Source organism: Ruditapes philippinarum, unplaced genomic scaffold, assembly GCF_026571515.1.
Source record: "Ruditapes philippinarum isolate M1 unplaced genomic scaffold, ASM2657151v2 ctg1047_1_1_1_1, whole genome shotgun sequence".
NCBI classification, from domain to species: domain Eukaryota; kingdom Metazoa; phylum Mollusca; class Bivalvia; order Venerida; family Veneridae; genus Ruditapes; species Ruditapes philippinarum.
Genome location: NW_026859122.1, coordinates 356,392 through 377,698, shown reverse-complemented (window position 1 = coordinate 377,698; position 21,307 = coordinate 356,392). Strand labels below are relative to the sequence as shown.

The window sequence follows — 21,307 nt, the reverse complement described above, 5'->3', positions numbered from 1 at the left end:
TTCAAGCAAATCCAATTTCACCAAGATAGATGATGATATTGACATGAGTAGTAATACGTGACATTTTAAGAAATGTATTAAAATTAAATACTTTTAATTGATTAGGTACTCTAACACTCAAGAGCAAAATTGTTTGTCTAGTATAATCATTTGCCAAAGCAAATATAGCTTATGGAATCACCGACCTTAAACTATTTTCTTCCTGTTTCCATATTAGTGATTATCGGCATTAAATAATTGTCAAATGAGCAGCCTTTTCAATATCTTGTAATAAATCTTGTATAAATATTAAGAAGATCAGGACCAAGCTAAAATGCATCATGTACAGAGCATGCGCGCAAAATTGGCAGATTTGTTCTTGTTAACTCCTGCAAACTCCTTTCACCACATACTGCATGTGTGCTATATATTTCTGCATATTTCTTGACAGATAAACATGTAAGTGTTCGTTAAATTGATATTTTCCAAGCTTGAATTTGATTTGATAAAAATCTGGAAAAAAGTGATCCCTAGCAAGCATTTACAACAACACAATAACATGAAAATTGCAGTCTCGGTTAGACCGCGGCTAGATGATGGATAATGAAAACGCGCCACATCCCTCACGCTCCGTAGCACCGGCTTGAGTGGTATTTAATTTTCAACACTTTAAGGTGCTGGAATCAATGATCCCAAAGTACCCAAAACTATAACAACACTAAAGTGAAGTACTGTGCAATTGTTTAAAAGCAGTCACATGGCACTTGACAAAAACATGTATGTGATAAAAGAAATTCTGCAGTAATAGACACATGAATGAGGCAGGGAACATGCATGTGTTATCAGGTAAAGGTTGACAGGTCGTTTCAATCTTTTGTTATTTCTTAACATTCCCCCTTTATCTTAAGCGAAACATTAAAATCAAATATATTTTATATATCTTATCGTTTGCCTTTTCTTTAACTATTGTCCTACATGACAGGGCATGAGACATTGAGAGTGTGTGTGTGTGGGGGGGGGGTCGTAAATCTGAATATTAAACATGTTAAGATTTCCAATAACACATTGTAGTAATAGAAGATATATAATCATATTCTATAAAAATCTTGGCTCTTCAAACTTGACATATTAAAATGTTATTCAAGATGTTTGTATAGATCCTCTTATCAATGATACATCTTGAAACCTGTTGAATTCAAATAAATAAATATAAATAAATATCAAATTTAGCTGAAAAGACGTTTTATCAATTTAATTGTTCGATATTTTCGGAAGGATATTCAGTACGCATTGTCGTCTGTTTTATACTGAATGAACGCACGGCCTATGAATGCATTCAGTAACGGCTAAAATATCAAGTTTCAAACGATAAAAAAGTCTTATTGATCTATAGATTTTATTTTGTCACGTATGTACATATAATGATTTTCGTGAAACCTAAAGAAAATCTTAGAGCAAAGAGACAATGGTTATAGTATGAAAATATGATATAAAATGGAAACTTGAGATCTAATAACTCACGTTTATGGCATTTTTTTCATTATGATTAAAGTCAATGAAATGAAAACATGATTTTACTTTCGGGATATCATTTGACAGTTTTTAGCAAACGTTATATAATTCAAAGAATAGAGAATGCTTTATAGCTAATTTTGCATTCAAATATACACGTTTATGGATTTTTTTCAACAATCTTCAACAAATAAACACTTATTAGGCATACCTTATTAACATATGATTCGAATTGAAAAAAGTATATTTAAAATAGGATGACTCATACCATTTCAGGTTTCTTAAATAGTTTAGAAATGGCCAGGTAAATTTATGAAAATACAGAAAAATATTACAGTATCACGTTGTGTAATTTGTATGTTAGAATGTGCAATAAAATATTCGAAAGTCAAATCTTTCTAATAACAGGAGTATTATCTAAACATGATTTTTCAACAAACTTGATATGTTGTTTTATCTAAACAAACTTAACCTTTTCAAAAGTGATCGGTCTCAAGTGTTGTCAGAATAGGCATTAAGAACATCTTATATAATATATAGGTGTTTAACTTTGTCAAACTGTATTAGGAAGATACTTACTGTGATGAATCTGATAAGCTTACTGGTATTGTGTTTATACACCGAATGGAGATCAGTAGTCCTGAGATTATCTTATTTGACACCTATAGTCAACATTGAACATTAAGTAAATATTGGTGCACAGGAGAAGAGGTTGGTGTTCGGGGTAATAAAATTAGTGTATTAGTTCTATCACTTATTTTGTCAGGCAATCTTAAAAACTTGTTTGGGTGCTTAAAAGTTTCTTTTCACTTTTAAGTTTAAGTCTCTTGGTTTCTATACAATATAAATTAGAAAACGTGTGCACTAAGTACTTTATGCCTCACATAAATCTTAAGAGTTTTTAATCGGGTTTCAATTGCACAGACTTACAAAGACATTAAAGATATTTGCAATGGAAATTTAAGATAAATGTATGTAGTTGGTTGTCTTTAATTGAAGTCCTGTATCGAATTAATTATCGTCGGCTATAGTAGTCGAACTGAATTAAATAAAATTGTTGGATAAAATTGTAAGCAAGTCAGAATATAAAATGATATACTGTGAAATCATCATTTTTCGTGGGGGATTAATTTTCGTGAATTCTGTGGTTCAGGTAAACGACGAACCAACTGTGTCAGTATGCTCAATCAGGAAAGGCATGCGATGTCGTTCGCAGTTGCGTACATCTTCCGTAGTTATCCGTCGCTTTCGTGTACTTTATTGATGGTTAATCAACGATATATGCATCAGCAACTAAACCGACTGATTACGAGGGGTGTTCAAATATGAATGCAACTGGGTCAATTTTCAGAAGTGCATAACAAACAATGCCAAAATAATTATCACAATCACCACGATGCGAGATACAAAGTTTTAGTCTTTTAATCAAATTTCTAAATGCGTTTTCATAATCCTTTTGAGGTATACTGTTCAGACACTGGAAAATAGCCGAACCGACATTTTTTCGCAGCAAGGTGTTTTTTGAGCTTCAGAAATAGGATAAAGTCACAAGGGGGCAAGATCTGGCGAATAAGGAGGGCGAGGAAGTTCGACAACCTTTTCCTGTTTCGGATATTCTCAAACAATAGCCGTTTTGTGTGACGAAGCATTGTCATACAACAACCTGACACCACGGAGACCAGTTGACGGTCGACGGTTTTTGAAATATTTCTTTAATTTATGAAGGACCTTGCCTTTGTAAAACTTGGCATTTACTCATTTACCTTTAGGTACGGCAATTTGAATAGCAGGACCTTGATTGGTAAAGAAAACTACATACATGACCATTTTGACGTTCATGGTGCGTTTTGCTATTCAAGGTCTTTGACTTCCTTTGGTTGCCCATATTTTGTTATGTATCTTTCGCTTGGGCTCATAAAAGTGAACCCACGTCTCATCGCCAGTGATGATATTTGCGAAAGATCGATTGTTGTATTTAGGGAACTGTTTCAACAATTGTTTGGAGAGTAAGTTTTTGCTCTTTTGTAAGGAGATGGGTATCCATCTTGCACTTTTTAAAATTTTTAATCACGTCTCTGAATTTTGTGAGCTGCTCTACAGAGATACAAACGCATTTAGCTATATACCTAGTTGTAAATCTTGCATCATTAGCAATCAAATCCTTTACTTTTACAACTATTTTTGGCGAAGTTGCAGTTTTCAGACGGCGTGCATGAGGTGCATCTTTTACTGAATCCACACCACTTTTAAATTTCTTACGTCACCGTGTGATAGATAAAAAAGTTAATTGTTCCCATAAACATGACATATTTCATTAAATGTGTCTTTCACCTTTATATCAAGAATACATCGGTTCTTGATATAGGACCGTATTTGGTCAATGACTTTTCCCCAACCATTTTAGCTTTAGTACGAGTTCGAGCAATTGTCAAAGCTAGACTGAACTCATATACACATGTATTGTATCAACTGAGAGCTTACACAAACATCGATGCGATACATGTACATAGTTCCTGCTGCAAATCGTGGTTAAAAGCGATATATTGGTCTATTTGCATTTATATTTGAACAGGTGTGTACCCATATTTTGTTTGTTTACTACATACATGAAATTGTTACTAGGAACAAATCTTGATAAAGTGTAATCCCTCGGAAACATTAACAACAATAAAATCACATAAAAATTGCACACTTGGTTTCATTGAGTCTGTGCATGTTGGATAATAAAAAAGTGAAGCATCACTCACGCTCCCTGTCACCGGCTTCGGCGGTACTCAATTTTCAACACTTAAAAGTGCCGGAATCAAAAATCCAAAAGGACCAGAAAAATATAACAACCCTGAAATTAAGTACGGGGCAACTTTTTACAGCTGCCACTCAGCACTTTACACCTGCTAATCAGCTCTAAATAACTCTCCGCTTTTAGATCTGACCGTGGCCCAATACGAAATCATTCCTGGTGACATTTCACACAGCCAATCATCGGCGAGTTTGTATAATTTTGAAAGCGATGGGGTTTCTAATTTTAACTGTGGAAAATCTAATATTGAGTAGGTAATTTTTACGATTTCTAGAACAAACATGGAGTTGTCCATATAGCCGACAGGTAACTTGCCCATTAAAAATTTACTCTATTTTTTAAAATTGATTTATTAAAAATTACTTCAAACATTTTTTTCTAACAAAAATGAACAATTTACTAACTTACTTCTTTCTAATTCCTTTGTGAATACCGGTTTGATTGCATGGCTAAAAATAGCCTTCTCCGGAAATCTGAATTATAAAGACAGCGAAACATATATGGTCATCATCAGATCTAAATAAAAGAAATAAGTAGATCTGAACTTTAGTCAGATTGCACCTGCTGTTATAAAGTATAAAAATCTAGATCAAGTGTCCAGATGAAGTCATCCCTGTTAATAAATTTTGGAAACACAGTGATCCCTCGGAAGCATTAACTACAACAAAATTACATGAAAATTGCAGACTCGGTTTGATTGAGTCTGTACATGAGGGATAATGAAAAGTGCAACATCCCTGGTAACACGATGTTCAGTATGGGTAACGTATTAGCAGGTTTGCAAATTCTTACAGCCTGATTTCTTATATATATATATAAAGTTGTATTTCTTATTGCGTTATGAAAGCACATTTTTCAAATTCAATAAATCAAATATTAGTTTAAATAATTTTATATTGATTACGTTCTTTAGTAAACATGTATAAAATGCAAAGGAATATTCCACAAGTGCGTGTGATTCTATCGTGGCAATTGTTAAAAAAGAAAATAAGTTAAAAAATTCAGGCAGGAGCCGTAAACATAAACTTTTTTTCTTTAAAAATCAAATGTTTAGAAAGAAATCGTGATAGTGCGATGCAGCTACAAGTATAACCAATATCCGTGCCACATTAAGAACATCTCGAATTCTATTACAGGCAGGTATCAAATTAATGCAAACCTTTTTATTTTAGTACCGGAAAAGTTAACTTTGATAAATTAAAATGATCAATTTATGGCGGCTTAACTTATTTTGTATTGTACACAAAGATGATGTGATAACTTATGACTTTAGAGCACATCTTAGAATGTATTCTAAATTTAACCGTTTACATATATAAATGAGGGATTCTAAGTTCCAAGCTGTCTGATTCAAAATGATATATACGAAATTATATTTTTGTATTATAAAAAGGTTGCTATTATAGACCAAATAATTATTTATGCCATGTCTTATGTAGAGGAGGGGTATAGTTTGATTGGATGATAAATCGAGGAACTAGATTAGGGTAAGAGACGTAACTAATGCATAATGTAGCACGTTCTTCAACAAGAATGGTCTTTAAATTAATAGACCGTCCAGTAGATGAGTCCAGATTATGTCATTTTATACTTTTATCCAATAAAGGTTAAATACGCAGTCCGTTACTGGTTAAGATCTTATATGTGCCAGTTTAAAGACATGATTTTATAAAGAAGTTCACTGCTGCATTTTCAAATTTATCTATTTTGGCACGGTGTGAAATTTTATATTACTATTTAAAAAATGTTTTCTAAACATCTGTACCATAAGATATTACGAACAACTCTTCACAATTAAGGTTAACAAACGTTCGTTATTATACAACTTGTACATGTATTATAACCTACATTCAGTATTAGTAATCTGTGTAATCTATACGTCAAGTTTAAACGTTTGAATTGAACCGGTTAATTTACTTTTTACATAATTTGGTATTTATAGTACATTTGTATCAACAATAGTAACACACATTATATATGAAGTATAATTTTCTTAAGAGGTTCAGTAATTAACTTTTTCATAGAATTTAAGTGAACAAATGTTCATAGTCATACAAGACCTTGTTGAATGACGAATTGTTAAACGTTTCTCACGTCTAGTCAATTACGTTAACCGTCTTTTGCTTCTTTTACTTTTTGTCAATTAGTACAGTTTTTGTGATTTTGTATTTCGTATGGAAGTCAAAATGCTACTTTGTTTACAATTTGCTTTTTATATGACTTATAATTTCACATTCAATTCCAGTGTTAGTTTTCTAAGTAATAAACGTTTAACATGCTCTTGGACAGTTATATAAACGATATTAAACTCATTTTGTGCCATTTCTAAAGAAGGAAAAATGCATTTCGGGGGCATAATGTGCCTTTAATTAAAAAAATAAAAAATGTCAAAAAACATCAATTTTTCACCAAAATTAGGTGTTAGGGCACGCGTTAACTTGGACAAACTAGTTTTTGGGAAATTCCACGGTTTTTGTCATTTTTTGTTTATTTTTTCCCTTATATAAGCGTGTTTCGACGTTTCCCCCTCCCCCCTCTCTCTTTTTTGAGCCCTCAAACAGTAAAAAAAATGCCAAACACTGTTTTTCGTTTTAGAAATGTTGTTTAAAAAAGTGACTAGTCGCCAAGAAAATTTTGGACATCTGACAGGCTAAAAATGGCCTTAGGTCAATCTTAGGGTAACTAATAACCGACTCTGAAAAGCCTTTCACTCTATCTCAATTCATTGAGAAGTTGCAACACTTTGAAATCAATTCTTATGGAAAGAAACAATGCAAAATAGTTATTTTTGGCGATTTTGAGACGTCCCCCGTTGCCATGGTAACAGAAAATTTACGATTAAGCATGCTGTTACAGAGGATATGGTCTAGTCAACATTTGTGCCAAGTTTCATCAGCATTGAAGCATTTTTTATAGTCTCATAGCAGTTTGAACTTGTTACAGGAGGCCTTTGAATGAAAACGGCCATTTTTCGCAATATGCACATGGGTTAAAAGGTTAATAAGGTTAATTGTTGTTTTTCTCTTGATTTACTTCCTTTGAGATTCAAATATGAAGAGGAAAGAAAAAGAAATATGAAGTTTACAAATATAAGGCCTTCGCATAATAAAACCATTTCAAAACGAATTGGTATCAAACATTTACAAAAACTGATGATTTACATGTATAATCCATTACTTTTATGTCTCAAGTTGTCGCCAGATCTTCATGCAAACTATAGAGGTACTCGAAAATTGTTATAATTGTAACAATAAACCGCTTCCAAATGACCAATTTAATAGGCAAAATGTAATCTTTTTGAATTGTTTGTTTAAGATTATTGAAATCCTTTACAATCTTTTATGATATTTTCATGATACGTTTAATCGCTGAGGTGTTCCGGATTTAGCACAAATATTAAGTTGTTAATTCAATGGTTTAAAAGTTTATTAATACATTGGTGAGGTAAAGGGAACCAATTGCTGTAGAAATATTTACAGATCGTACGAAGTTAGGTAATTAAGTTATCAGAAATACGCAAGATCATGTTTACATTAAGATTTACATATAAGCAAAACAAAGAACAATACATTGATATATTAGTTTATTAACAAGATTGACATTTTTGTTTGATGTTTGCTTGAATCAAATAAACAAATACAATAACTGTAGTTGCATATAAGTTAGGTTTAGACTTGTTGTCATAAGTAATTATGGTTTGACACTGCTATTCATATTAAGACAATTTCATTACTTCCTTTTTTAATATTTGAGAAGCCACTCGTGTCAATTTATAAACCCCACCTCTCAGTTATGATTCTATGTTGACACAAGGAAACATACTTTCAATATTAAATATCGTATTACTAAAATTACGATTCATACTGTAATAATAGAACCTGCGATCTTGCAATTGAATTAAAGAAACTCAGCTTGCCTATTAATATTGATAGCTGGATAGGTTTAGCTAGGTTTGTAATTTGCTTAGTAATAGAAACTGCTGACATGATGACTAGATTCAAACAAATTATGTTTACATATGAAAATTTATGTTTTAGAAATGTATAACGAGAGTCTACGGGTCTCAACATTGAGTTTATTGAGCAAATATCCAATGTATTTTTATACAATGTAGAGTAGTAATTCAATAGTCAAACCCGTGGAAATAATCAGATGTTCTTTCATTTAAACAAAGTTTTTGCTCACTACCAAATTTTCGCAGGGGCGGCGGACGCTTATAGATTTTCTATACAATGTAGAGTAGTAATTCAATAGTCAAACCTTTTTTAAAAAGGCCTCAGGTCGATCTTAAGGTGACGTGTAACCAACGCTTAAAAGCCTTTTTCACTGAGAAGTTGCAGCACTTTGAAATCAGTTTTGATGGGAAAAAAGAACAATGCAAAATAGTGATTTTTCGCAATTTTTGAGCCATGGTAACAGGAAATTTAAGACTGAGCATGTTGTTACAGAGGTTATGGTTCAGTCAACATATGTGCCAAGTTTCATCAGTATTGAAGCATTTTTCATAGTTTTATAGCAGTTGGAACTTGTAACAGGAGGTTTTTCAATGAAAACGGCCATTTTTCACAATATGCTCATGGGGTAAAAGGTTAAACTAAGTTTTTGTTCACTACCAAATTTTCGCAGGGGCGCGGACACTTATAGACTTTTTATTTACATTTTTGTTTGCTATATTTCAATTTTCTCATGCATATGTTTATATAACTATTGATTGCAATGTCACAATGTTAATTCGTAAAGTACGTAAGATATAGAAGAATCGTTTCTCCAAATGATATAATCATGTCCAAAAATCTAAGCGTTATTCATAGAAATACATGGCACAGTTTATCCGTTATTGTAATTTATAATACTTTATTTTAACCGTTCGTTAAGCTATTGTAATAAATAACAATTTTAACATACAGCAACGTTAACACGGTGTGTCAATGTTAATATTAGTTATACGTTTTGACTAGAAATTATGCTATTTATATTCTATAAGTTTTAATATCAAATAAAGAAAAAATATAATTATATAAACAAAATACGGTATTAATAGTCCGTATTAGAAAATACTTAAATAGTGCTCCGTTGCGAGGGCAGTAATAACTATTTATTTTGAAGAATGAATTTGGTTATGTTTATCTCCCTTATTCGGCAATATTTAAACACGTCCATCTGACTTTTGTACGGAAGAGCATTAGTGTCAGGTGTATGTTTTTTATTAACTTGAAATTTCGAGTTACTAACTCGAATTTCGACTTACTTATCTCGAAATTTCGACTTACTAACTCGAAATTTCGACTTAGTAACTCGAAATTTCGAGTTACTTATCTCGAAATTTCGACTTACTAACCCGAAATTTCGACTAACTATCTCGAAATTTCGACTTAGTAACTCGAAATTTCGACTTAGTAACTCGAAATTTCGACTTATTAACATTACAAGAATGGCCAAAGTTATTAGTTAGATGATATAAGATATAGTAGGGAGTACCGTTGAACGATGGAGATGGATAATCGGGGGCCTGGACAAAAACTATTAAAATTAAAATTAAACTTAGTAATGGCATGTACACAACCGACCTAAAACACAAGGCTTTCTTTAATTTGTACGTTCAGGCGTTCTTCACACGTTGTATTGTATCCCATCTGTTCGAACATATCTTTTCAATAATCATATTCTTCTCATCCCTGTGAATAAAACGATCCTTTACTTCACGTGTGGGACATCTGAGAAAAGTATCGCGGCGTGGCCAAAATAGGGCGTGCTGAGGCCTTATCAAAATTGTTGGACTGACTATATTTCTTGTAAAATCGGATGCTTTTATATTATTCCAAACATATATATAACAACAAGTTCCACTTTTATCAACTTTTATCAACACAATATGAATCAAAGTATTAGTAAATAATGAATAATGTTACAAAAACATTATTAGTATAAAGAAACGTGACAGACTAACTGGCGTATACACGCCATTTAAAACTTATTTAACACATGATATTGCACAGTTTACAATAGGGTGGGTTTTGGACTTGTTGTTTCTCCACATGATGGTTGTATGTGTGCTTAAGAAAAAGAAACATCCGGTTAACACGGAAATGTGGAAAGTGTGATTTTACACCCCCCTCCTCCACAAAGAGCGAAACATATCTTCTGTATGTGTGGACAATTTGACCCTATTAAATTGTTTTGTTAAATAAATGTTAAAGGTGCTCTATCAATGTGCAACAGCTACACACGAAAGAAAGTATCTTGAATTTCACCGGCAACCAATGAAAGTCGTGCAATGTAAGTCGAAATTTCGAGTTACTAAGTCGAAATTTCGAGATAAGTAACTCAATTTCGAGTGAGTATGTCGAAATTTCGAGTTACTAAGTCGAAATTTCGGGTTAGTAAGTCGAAATTTCGAGTTAGTAAGTCGAAATTTCGAGTTAGTAACTCGAAATTTCGGGATAACTAACTCGAAATTTCGAGTTAGTAACTCGAAATTTCGAGTTAGTAACTCGAAATTTCGAGATAAGTAAGTCGAAATTTCGAGTAAGTAACTCGAAATTTCGAGTTAATAAAAAACATACACCTGGCACTAATGCTCTTCCGTACTTTTGACTGACTTACAGATTTCGTAAAGTTTAACACTGGTAACATTCAGGAATCAATACCAAATTATTTGCCAATTAGTAGTCCACCTATTCCCAGTTCCAATGCTCATACGGATCTGTTATAAAGTTATGTTATGTCGCGACGCAGTATGCTATATGCGGCAGTATGTTTTTTTCCAGTATGGCTTAGTGCTGATGGATGTATGCGGCAATATGCCATATATTTTTCCCATAGCATACTGCCGCTGTCCGTCGATACGTACCGACGAATGCGGCAGTTTGCCAGAACCTCTTATTACACTTTATTTGTCTCTTATTTGAAATCAACCTATCAGATAATTTATCATAAATATCTGATCATTGTTTGTTATTCTTTTTATATGTGTTGTTCTGTTTAATCCATACATCAGCTCTAACCTTGTCTTTGAATAGTATACATGCTTAAAGGCAACAGATATTTTGTTATCAGCGGACATTAAAAAAAATGGGCTCATAAAGTATTGTAATGGTGGCAACGAGTTTCCGCTCAGACTGAAACTTTTTCCTGATGTTTGACTTGATTGTTTTCTTCCAATAAAGATTATTAGGAAACTTATTCATTGAATTGTATTACCAAGTATTTTGTATACATCTGGCATAAGACCTTTAATTACAAAGTAATAATAGTTCAGTACCGTACGTAAGTTAAATGGATAAATGTTTATACACATTAAGGCTGTGTCATAATTTCAAAAAGACATTAAGCCTCTAAAATCTAGCAATAACCCTGTTGATCAGCCTTTATCAAGGGTATACGACTCACGAAAATATACACTAATCAAGAATCCGAAAGTCAGTAAAAATATTGACATTTTCTAAACTACTCATTATATCATATCTTAAAATTTGTTTCGCGGAATTTATTTAACGTTTCTTGATTTTCATTTTTGAACCTCGATCTGAATAGCTACAAATACATAGAGATCTATCAATTGCTTAATTAACTTCCAGATATTTTGCTCATTTCTATTTTTAAACAACAAAGAGTACTAGTGACAAAACAACATCAAAAAAATTCAAAACCTTCAAAGCCACATGCCTATATCGTTCTATAAATTTCAAGAGGAAAATATACCGAATATTTTAATGTTTACACATACATGGTGCAGGGGAGACAACATATTTTGTAGGTCTGAGCTTTAAATAGTTACAGTTACTTCCCTTGCTATGTACTTAAAACTTTTTTGTACAGTTCTGCCGGAGTTGCTTCAATGACTCGGCGGGCAGCCTCCGGGAAACCAAAGTTTCTGGGTTCCGGGGGGAGTATGGTTGTAATGTCAGCATGATTGGGATTAAGAGTATTCCAAAAAAAAATCAAAGGGTTTTAAAACTTATTACGGATAGGTTGCACGGGTAGAGCGTGTTGTTGCCAGCAGGCTAAGGGAGTAAAGGTATATAAACTAGTTATCACAGTGAGTTGTTCAACTGGTACATATTCCCGAAGAATGATATTTTCCGATTTTTCTTTTTACCGATTTGTTCACTTCGATGTTTTTTTTCCGTTTAAGTCATGTCGTATTATGCATAACAATTTTTGTAGACTGATTCTAATGATTTTAGGCTTAAAGTGCGGTGCATTAGCTTCAATTTGATACGCAAAAATGGATGCCGCCAGCAATCATTCTCAACACTTTGGAGAGGTTCGATGACCTCACCAATTATGCTTCTTGATTGTATATACGACAATACCTATATTATTTACACTTGATTTAAAATGCTTGATTTGTTGTTTTTTTATTACCAAAATATACAGGTATACAAATATAATAAGTAATCAAATTTTGCACTAGAATCAAATTGCGTCATCTTTCAGACGGCCGCGCCTACGATTCCTGATAAGACGTTATAAATAACCCAGATAAAGATAGAAACCGTGCAATTTCCAGACGAAATTTCACGTACATGTAATTAATGTTGATTTAATCGCGCAACTCAGCCCAAAAGACGATCACGAAAAGCGAGTGTGACCGATGCATTTTTAAAATACATGTACATGTTGAATATTGATATGAAATAAACATTGTGTCAACAAATAGAACCAATACATTTCACACTGACGTGGCCAATCTGGCTTTATCGAAGTACTAATTGATCTTATTATTTATCAAACTTTTAAAATAGCGAAAACCGTTTGGGTTTAAATTTCAAACAAAATGTGAAAAGAAAATAAATTAAAAAAAAAAAGAATCCCTCGTTCTAGTGCTACGGAATAAATCTCTTGATGGGCCCTCAAGCTAATATAGTTATTCAGAAAGATGTAATTAAAATCCATTGACGTATTTTTTTTATCTTAGCGCAATTCTATTATCCCCAATTGTGTTGCAGAAACTTTAAAATTCTGTAACCCTCTGACTGTGTTTAACCCTCTGACTGTATTATTAAGACACATTTAAACATGTATGAAAGCGACATAGTATACAAACTTTATTTATCAAACATTTACAGATACATGTACAAATCATTTCTAACATCAGTGAATAATAAAAAAAAGCATCATACGATATACATTGTATGTTAAATTTTGAATTCTGCATAAGCCGGTGCTAGGGGATGTGGACGGTAGCTTGCAATAAGCACAACCGTCCATGAACAGGCTCAATCAAACCGAGCCTGCAACATTTTCAGTTTAATCGTGTTGAGCTTTCTTTAGGGATTTTGTTTTTCTTTATTTGATTTGCAAATAACAAAAAATACAATGATAAGATATTTAAAGTCTGTAAAGTCCTCCATGAATTACTTTTTTCAATAAGTATAGTGTCACTAGCACAAATGATCATTCATACAACTTCAATGACCAAGTCTACACACAAAAATGCACCATGCATTTAGCTAAACAAACCGTTCTGAGATATTCGTTATTGCGTCTGTCAGGAAAAGGTTGGCTTTTACACGTTCAAGGTTTGGTAAATGCATTTTCATGAAAATTACATATGATATATTCTATCCATTAAACTGTTATTTAGTTTCACTTTACAAGTACCTGTATGTTGTTTTCGTCACTGTACTTGAAATTTAAGTATATTTCGCTTTTAAGTGTTTTTCGCAATGTTTTTTGCATGCAATACAAAAATGAAACAAAAATATATGAGAAAGAAACACGTGTAACTTTTGAAATTGAGATGCATGAATTTTCTGTTTAAACATTAATAAAAAAAACCCACACACACATACACAAATTCAACAAGTATGTAATTTATCCCTATCATTTCATTACATTATCTCTAAACGGAGATTCCTAATAAGATACTCATTTATCTAAATCTATTCATGTTTTGAATTATGCTCAAATGATGGATTTTCCATACCGCCAGCGCTACGTGATTGTCGTTTATCCAACACGTTTTCGACTCTGTAAATGCTAATTGTTTCAGGCTGGGATGTTGAATCAACGGGTCCAACTATGGAAAATACACTTGGAATCCACAGAATGGTAAACAAAATACAAATACTGTAAGTTAGAATTGATATTCGGAACACAGTGACGAAAACATACGAATGCACTACAAAAAGTACCAATATACCTAGAAATAATCCAAAAACTGCATGGAATACCGATTGGATGCTACTACTGAGAACCGTGTTAAGGCATCCTGCTTTATTATCGCATGGCGCTTGAGAAAAAGCATAAAATATGTGTACTATGATATCGACACAGAAGCATCCTGCCACGAGATACATAATCAGCGAGACCTGAGTCAGATAAACTCCAACGAAGTTAGATATACCAAAAATAGACATTGTCATTAAGATATAAGTTATCAGCAGTAGAAGAAGAAATCGGATACTTGGTTTAAGAAGAAGAAAAAGTAGGAAAAGAATCCCAAGTTGGGTACCAGTAAATATCAGAATTTCCCAGAGAGGTCTAAGAAAGTCATCAATTTGAAAGAAGTCGGGGGAATGCACTTGAATAAAGCCGATGTCTGTGTCAGAACTGATAGGTAGAAATTTTTTATTAAAGTTTTGATATTTGTCTTTTAAGATGTCATCAAATTTCTCAGCAATACACAATAAATCATGTTTGAGTGAAATGAGTTCTTTACTCGAAACAATATCTTTTGACTGTATATAAAATCTAGATGCGGTTATAACTGAGCGTGATTCATCAAAATATATATCATTTACAAATGCTGCTTCTTTTTTAAAAAAATCGTTCTTTATTGATTTGTAAAGGTCTGATTCTGATGAAGCATTTGGGTAATTTTTGTCTCTGTAAACGTCGGACCATGACAATAAGTTCTGTTGCTTATCAACCAGCTTTTGTTTTAACTCTAAAACAGACGAGGAATCGTTCAAATACCCACTAGGATGGTATGTAACAAACTGAATGATTGGCCGATATTTAAATTGTTCATCTACAACTTCATTCCAGTTATAAAAGTACGAAGTCGGCAGAACTTCATTTTTCTGGAATACATCTATATTAACATTTACAAGTCCAAATAGTGTTGACCCAACTAATACAAGTAAAGACACAAAAGCTATAATCTTTACAGGAGTAGTTAACAAAACACGTAACATGATTATTCGTGTCAATTTTTCTATGGAGCTTTCGGTGTCAGTTCTTGAGTTTGGTCGGCTTCCGCTACAGCAGCATATAATGCAACAGTTACGCCCTTCTAGCTCTTCTCTTGTTCTCAACTTAATGCAAATACAGCAATGACGCCCGGCGTCGATTCGTTGCTCGTGTATAGCAAGGCATGCCGTGTAAAATACAAAGTGGTTCACGTAATTAAACAATATGGTAGTCACTGAAATAAAAATTGAGACAGAATTTAAATACAGACCGTTATTAGTTAAAGCTCATCACATAATAGAAATAGAAAATCTTTATAATAAAAATTATTTTTGGAACTTTCTTAGACAATACAAAAACAAACAAACAATAAAAATGATACTCTAAACATACCCATATAAATGCCCACCAATTCCACGGCGTAATATTTTGACACTATTGCTGTAGCAAATGGAATCATATAACACATCATTGTAACAGTGATGGGAATTGAGGACATTCTCACAGCATAAGCAACACGTTTCTTTCCATCTGAAATGTCATTTGCATCTGCTAGATGTGATAGAGTGATCATAGTATTGATGATCTGGTGACCTGCAAATATATTACATACCATTGTTCAATATTCATTATATATAATGCAAGAAGTACTTGGTGTTTTCGGTGTAATTTCACAATTATTAGCAGCTCTTCCATATATATACAATTGTTGTTAATCAAATTGTTTATTTTGAATGTTTCTAAGATTGGGCGAAAATAACAAGAATACAATGCCAACATATCTTTATCATCAGTTCATAAGAATTTTATTTTCGCTCTATCTTAGAACCATTCAGAATAAACAAGTAAATGAATAACTTAGTATTGTACAGTTGCAAAAAGGGAACCATGAAAAGAGATACTTAAGCTTGACCTTAATCACCAACTTGTACTTATACAAAAATTTGAAAGACGCACATTCACATGAAAGACACATAATAATATTACTGACATAGAATAAATTTCACTAAAACATTTATACTTACAAACAATTAGAACTGGAGTGATTCCTAAAACATTTGTAAACTCCACCTTGCAGGCCATAAGTATTCCCCATGCTCCCAAAACACTTGTCGGCGTCACGATGACTCCCATTCTACCGATGTGTGCTCTTTTTGCCAGAATGTTACCACCAGACATAGTGAAACCAATGTAAATTAAATATACGGTGAACACGAATGAGAAATAAGGTATATCGGTAAAAGTGTCATTTCCTATTTCTTCCAGAAATGACTTCGAATTGGAAAATGCAAAAATCAGATTTTTTGAATGCAATTTTTCGGTAGATTCTTTCATTTGGCTCACAAAGCGATCCATCCATTTACCTGCATTTTCGGCTTGTTTCGGCGTATCATGACAGAGATTATAACGGATTCTAAGGTAGGTTGCCGTGACAAGAGTGTCGTTTGCCACTTGGTAATCAGCTAGTTGAAAAAGTGGATTTTCTAAAATTGTTGTATTTTTAGGCATCAGCGATTTCACGGGAATTGTTCCGTCTTTACTATCCTTTAGATTATCAATGATAGTTTCTCCACTAACAACGCATTTATCGTTTCTCCGGGTACATATATCATAAAAATTTGAGTCATTTCCGTCGACGCTTGTAAAAGATAAGTTTTTTATTTCTTCAATCAAAGAGCTTAATATCTCATGAAATGATTCATTTATTATACTTTCTTTGTTTTGTTCCCAAATGACGAGTTCCGCAAAGAGCGGCTGCTGGATAGACTGGTGATGATAAAATGCATCTTTACTGTGCTCTGGAAATTTTTTCAAAATCTCTTGTGCCATCTTTTCTGTTTCTGTATCCCGTGGCATATAAACATCCTCGATGTTATTGTTTAGCAGATGTTTACGTGGTAGATTTAACATGCCAAGCCCTAAGAAACCGTTAATAAGAAACCCTATAAGACAGAACTTCCATGGATGTGATGCAATGAAGAGTGCAAATGACCCGAACAACGACTTTATCTTTTCTGTATAAGCCATGGTTAATGTCTCAATACTTCTGAAATTAAAAGCAACTTACATTCAATAATTAAGTTAATGTACTTTTAATATGATACACTGTTATAGCTTTGTACCATGAAAACAAGCTCACGAAAGTTATATATCGTCAAAGTGTCGTTTCTTTTGAAATGCTGACTGTATATTGAAGTGATAAATTCACGAATTAAATAAAAAATATTGTAATTAATGTATCTCATTTTTTTTCAGAAAAGAAGTAATTCAAAGTACATACCAAACAAATATTTTCAATTAGTTTCTCTGGTTTTCAGAAGTTTACAAACACCGACAATAGATAATCCTTCATTAAAATATTTATGTTATCAAATTACCTCGCTTTCTTTATAAATATGACGTAGGCTGTTTATTTTTTAAGATAACACTCCTGTGAATTACAAGAAACATGGTTTTTTTCCTATCGTTCAGATACGGTATTTTTGGATGCATAATACAACTAGAGGTACATGTTAACACAACCTTTATACAATAAATCAAATCAAGATGACTTAAGAAGCCGATTTTGAAATATAGTAATCTGAACTGAATCATGTCGAGGAATAATATATCAAACTGAAAGTCTCACCTGAAATCTTTCTTTTATTTAAAAAAATCAACAGGCTATTTTTCAAGTCAACAAACACTCTTTACAAGTAGAAAGGTTTATGGTGAAAAAGTCCACAGTTGAGATTTTCTGTGACATTACTGACAGTTTCGTTATTTAAATAGTCGGGTAAAAATTTATTTAAGTTTAAGATGTACCATATTAAAAAAGAAAACAAGCGTAGATAGACATGATTACATAGGCTTGAATAACGACTTGCTTGACATTATTGCAATGTACCTAAATATGTCAGGATTTACTGAACAGTTTTTTTTCCTGGAAATTCCAATGATTTATCACGTAAAACAGCATATCGACGACCTACGTTGTTTAAAGCAACACGCCTCCAGATTCATGCTAATTTTTATTAGAATTTGAACATGTATTTAACAGTATAATATTGTAAAGTTACCAAAGAATGCAATTTACACATTATCAATGGCACTTACAAACTATGTTAATTACTATAAAGAGGTCAAAATATGCAAAGAAAGCCCTACTGCGTTAGTAATAGAAATATAGTTGTAAATACTGAAACATTCGTTCGGTCATTAATCGCACATAACATGTAAATTTTTACTATAATTTTGAATCTTTATACCTTTCCTAGAATTTTAGTACATTTTTCTCAGGTTTGATGTTATCGAAATATGTTTGCTCATCTGGAGGCGTGCAGTTTTAATGCACTTAGTCTATCACAAATCCGATAGCATATATATTATTTTATACATTGTAATACTATGGTTGTCTCGTGCACAATTTACGTACCACTCTTTACTTTTTAAGGAGCATTCCATGGTCAGGAAGTCAGGTCCACACAACCTCTGCCTCCTTAGACCAATGTGATGTTTGTTTGGAAGTTAAACCCGAAGCTTACATTGACAACGCTATTTGTACCTGTAGCCCTCACAAAATACATTAAAATGAAAGATCTACAATACTATAACATGTACCAAAGCAGCTTTAGAAAACATTTTATCTAAGAGTTTTTAGTTTGAGACAAAGCTGTTCCAATGTCACACAAACGACAAACATTTCATCTGCTAGTTAAATTATTTCATATGAAAGTAAAATATAATTATGTATTGATTATTACCGGTATTAATATTTGATGTCGGCCCTATTTAGGTATGACGTCTGGAAAATATTTATAAATGTTTGAGCAAGGTTTCATTTCATAATCACCATAAAGTAACCAAAGAAAATAATCCCCCAAAAATCCCAAACAAACAAAATAAAATAACCGAAACTATTTTGGTGTTTGCTGTCTCGTCGCCTTGCCTACCGAGATAGTTTTTGTTGGTTTTAATCCTAAGGTAGTTCAAGACATAAAAGCAAAGATTTATCATCAGTGAATCATGCAAAATAAGATGATATGTAAAGGGAAACATTGACATTTAAACATTGATATCTAAATCCTTATAAAATAATAATCAATTCGTATGAATGCAGTCTTTTTTTACTGTATATATGGATTTGGGATAACGTCAAAAATTAACATTCTGATATGTTTAGAACAATTAATTTAATATAAAAAGGCAAGGCCATCAGTTAAACGACCATTATCTGAGCTATAATAAAGAAGTCTTTTCTTTTTTAGGACACATACATTCTTTTTTATTTCGGGACTATCCATAATTATTAAAAGAATGACATGGAATTTCATATAAAATTTCCATGATAACTGCCACATAAACGCATCTTTTTCCATTACACATCGTTCGTTTTCACAACAAATGACGCACAAAAAGGAGATAACAATATTGAAATATAAACTTTAATTAGTTTTTTACGAAACTTAAACATAAAAGTATAAGTCTGGCCAAAGAAACGATGAAATAGAAACTTTCATCAGTTTTTCACGAAAACAAAAAATAAAAGTATATGTTTGGCCAAAGAAACACTTTTGATAAAATTTTGTACTTTTTTGAAATAGTCTTATTTTGAATATTTGCATGTTTTGTCATGTCTACCTTATTAAATTGTCGTTAACGGTAAGTATTTTCTCATCCCCTTCTTACCCCATTCCCCCATTTTCTTTCCCCTTTTTCACCCTTATAGTCCTTGTCCCTTTTATTCCCATATGTGCCCGTTTTAATTTTTACCATTTCAAACATAACGTGTCCCTCTTCCTTTCGCCGCCATCATGTCCAGTCCCGATTTTGGTTTGGTGCCTTCTGGCTGCCTTGCTCTTGGTGTGTCGGGGGCTGCGCCTTTGCCTTGTTGATCTTTATTCTCGTTTTTGTTTTGTATTTGTACATGTGTGATTTACGAGGCCGTACTGGGTCGTGCGGGGGTTGCGTTCATTGAACGCCACCCTTCCTTGATGATCTTGTTTTTCATATTTTTATGCTCGGGGGAGCATATTCTAGTAGTCGCCGGGTTGACCGTCCTTCCGTCAGTCCGTCCGTACGTCCCTAATTCGTGTCCGGCCCATAACTTCGTTATTTGAAGTCAGATTTTACAACTATTTCACATAAATGATCACCATATTGAGACGACGTGTCGAGCGCAAAATTTGGGTCGCTACATTGAAGGTCAAGGCCACAGCATGACGTTGCAGAAAAATCGTGTCCGGCTCATTACTTTGTTATTTGAAGTCGGATTTTACAACTATTTCACAGAAATGATCACCATATTGAGACGACGTGTCGCGCGCAACATTTGCGTCGCTACCTTGAAGGTCAAGGTTACATCATGACCTTGCAGCAAAATCGTGTCCGGTCCATAACTTCTTTATTTATAGTCGGATTTTACAACTATTTCACAGAAATGATTACCATATTAAGACGACGTGCCGCGCGCATATCAGTAGATAGATCTAATTGAGTAGAAGAGCAGTGCAAAGAACAGTAACTCTGCCTTGCCTAAGATTGGAATTATCACACTCTGAACTTTCTCTGGGACATAACTCTGAAAGGATATACTTTTCTGTGTCCAAAACCTAGTCGGGGAACTTCACTCGGTTCAACCGGCTCTTGTTTGTACCAGTCACTACAAGTAATGTTGACCTGTCATGAATTGTTGCTTATCGCTAAATTTGTCTAAAATTATATAACTGATGTGTACAAATGGTTTTTATCGAACACATTTATACATGCATTTTTATCCTCTTATGCAAGAAGAGGTATCCACGTCACCTTCTCCACGTCATTTCGCCATGCAACCACTTTGGTTTTATCTGACAAAATATTTGCGCACCTCTGCACATATTTAAGAAGGTATCAATT

At 33.0% G+C, this 21,307-nt stretch overlaps 1 protein-coding gene across 4 annotated transcripts; it reads right to left on the bottom strand.

The window, feature by feature from the left end:
- Positions 1–13,328: 13,328 nt before the first annotated feature.
- Positions 13,329–21,136, bottom strand: LOC132755335 (patched domain-containing protein 4-like). Of its 4 annotated transcripts, none has more exons than XM_060746204.1 (4): positions 20,183–21,136; positions 16,456–17,477; positions 15,824–16,024; positions 13,329–15,665 (listed from the first exon to the last, which is right to left on the bottom strand). In XM_060746204.1, exons 2-4 carry the CDS (start codon positions 17,456–17,458, stop codon positions 14,179–14,181), a joined length of 2,691 nt encoding a protein of 896 aa, XP_060602187.1. In that variant the 5' UTR covers positions 17,459–17,477; positions 20,183–21,136; the 3' UTR covers positions 13,329–14,178. The 4 variants fall into 4 exon arrangements, with proteins under 4 accessions (XP_060602187.1, XP_060602189.1, XP_060602188.1 ...); XM_060746206.1 differs by lacking the exon at positions 20,183–21,136 and adding an exon at positions 18,846–19,001; XM_060746205.1 differs by lacking the exon at positions 20,183–21,136 and adding an exon at positions 18,060–18,198.
- Between the last annotated feature and the right edge of the window lie 171 nt (positions 21,137–21,307).

Bases quoted from the DNA above. Each gene is read 5' to 3' on its own strand.
- LOC132755335 (XM_060746204.1), bottom strand. From the start codon at position 17,458: ATGGCTTATACAGAAAAGATAAAGTCGTTGTTCGGGTCATTTGCACTC. The intron at 16,025-16,455 runs GTAAGTATAAAT...ATATATTTGCAG, and splicing joins CACTCCAGTTCTAATTGTTT to GTCACCAGATCATCAATACT. The intron at 15,666-15,823 runs GTATGTTTAGAG...TTTTTATTTCAG, and splicing joins ATTGGTGGGCATTTATATGG to TGACTACCATATTGTTTAAT.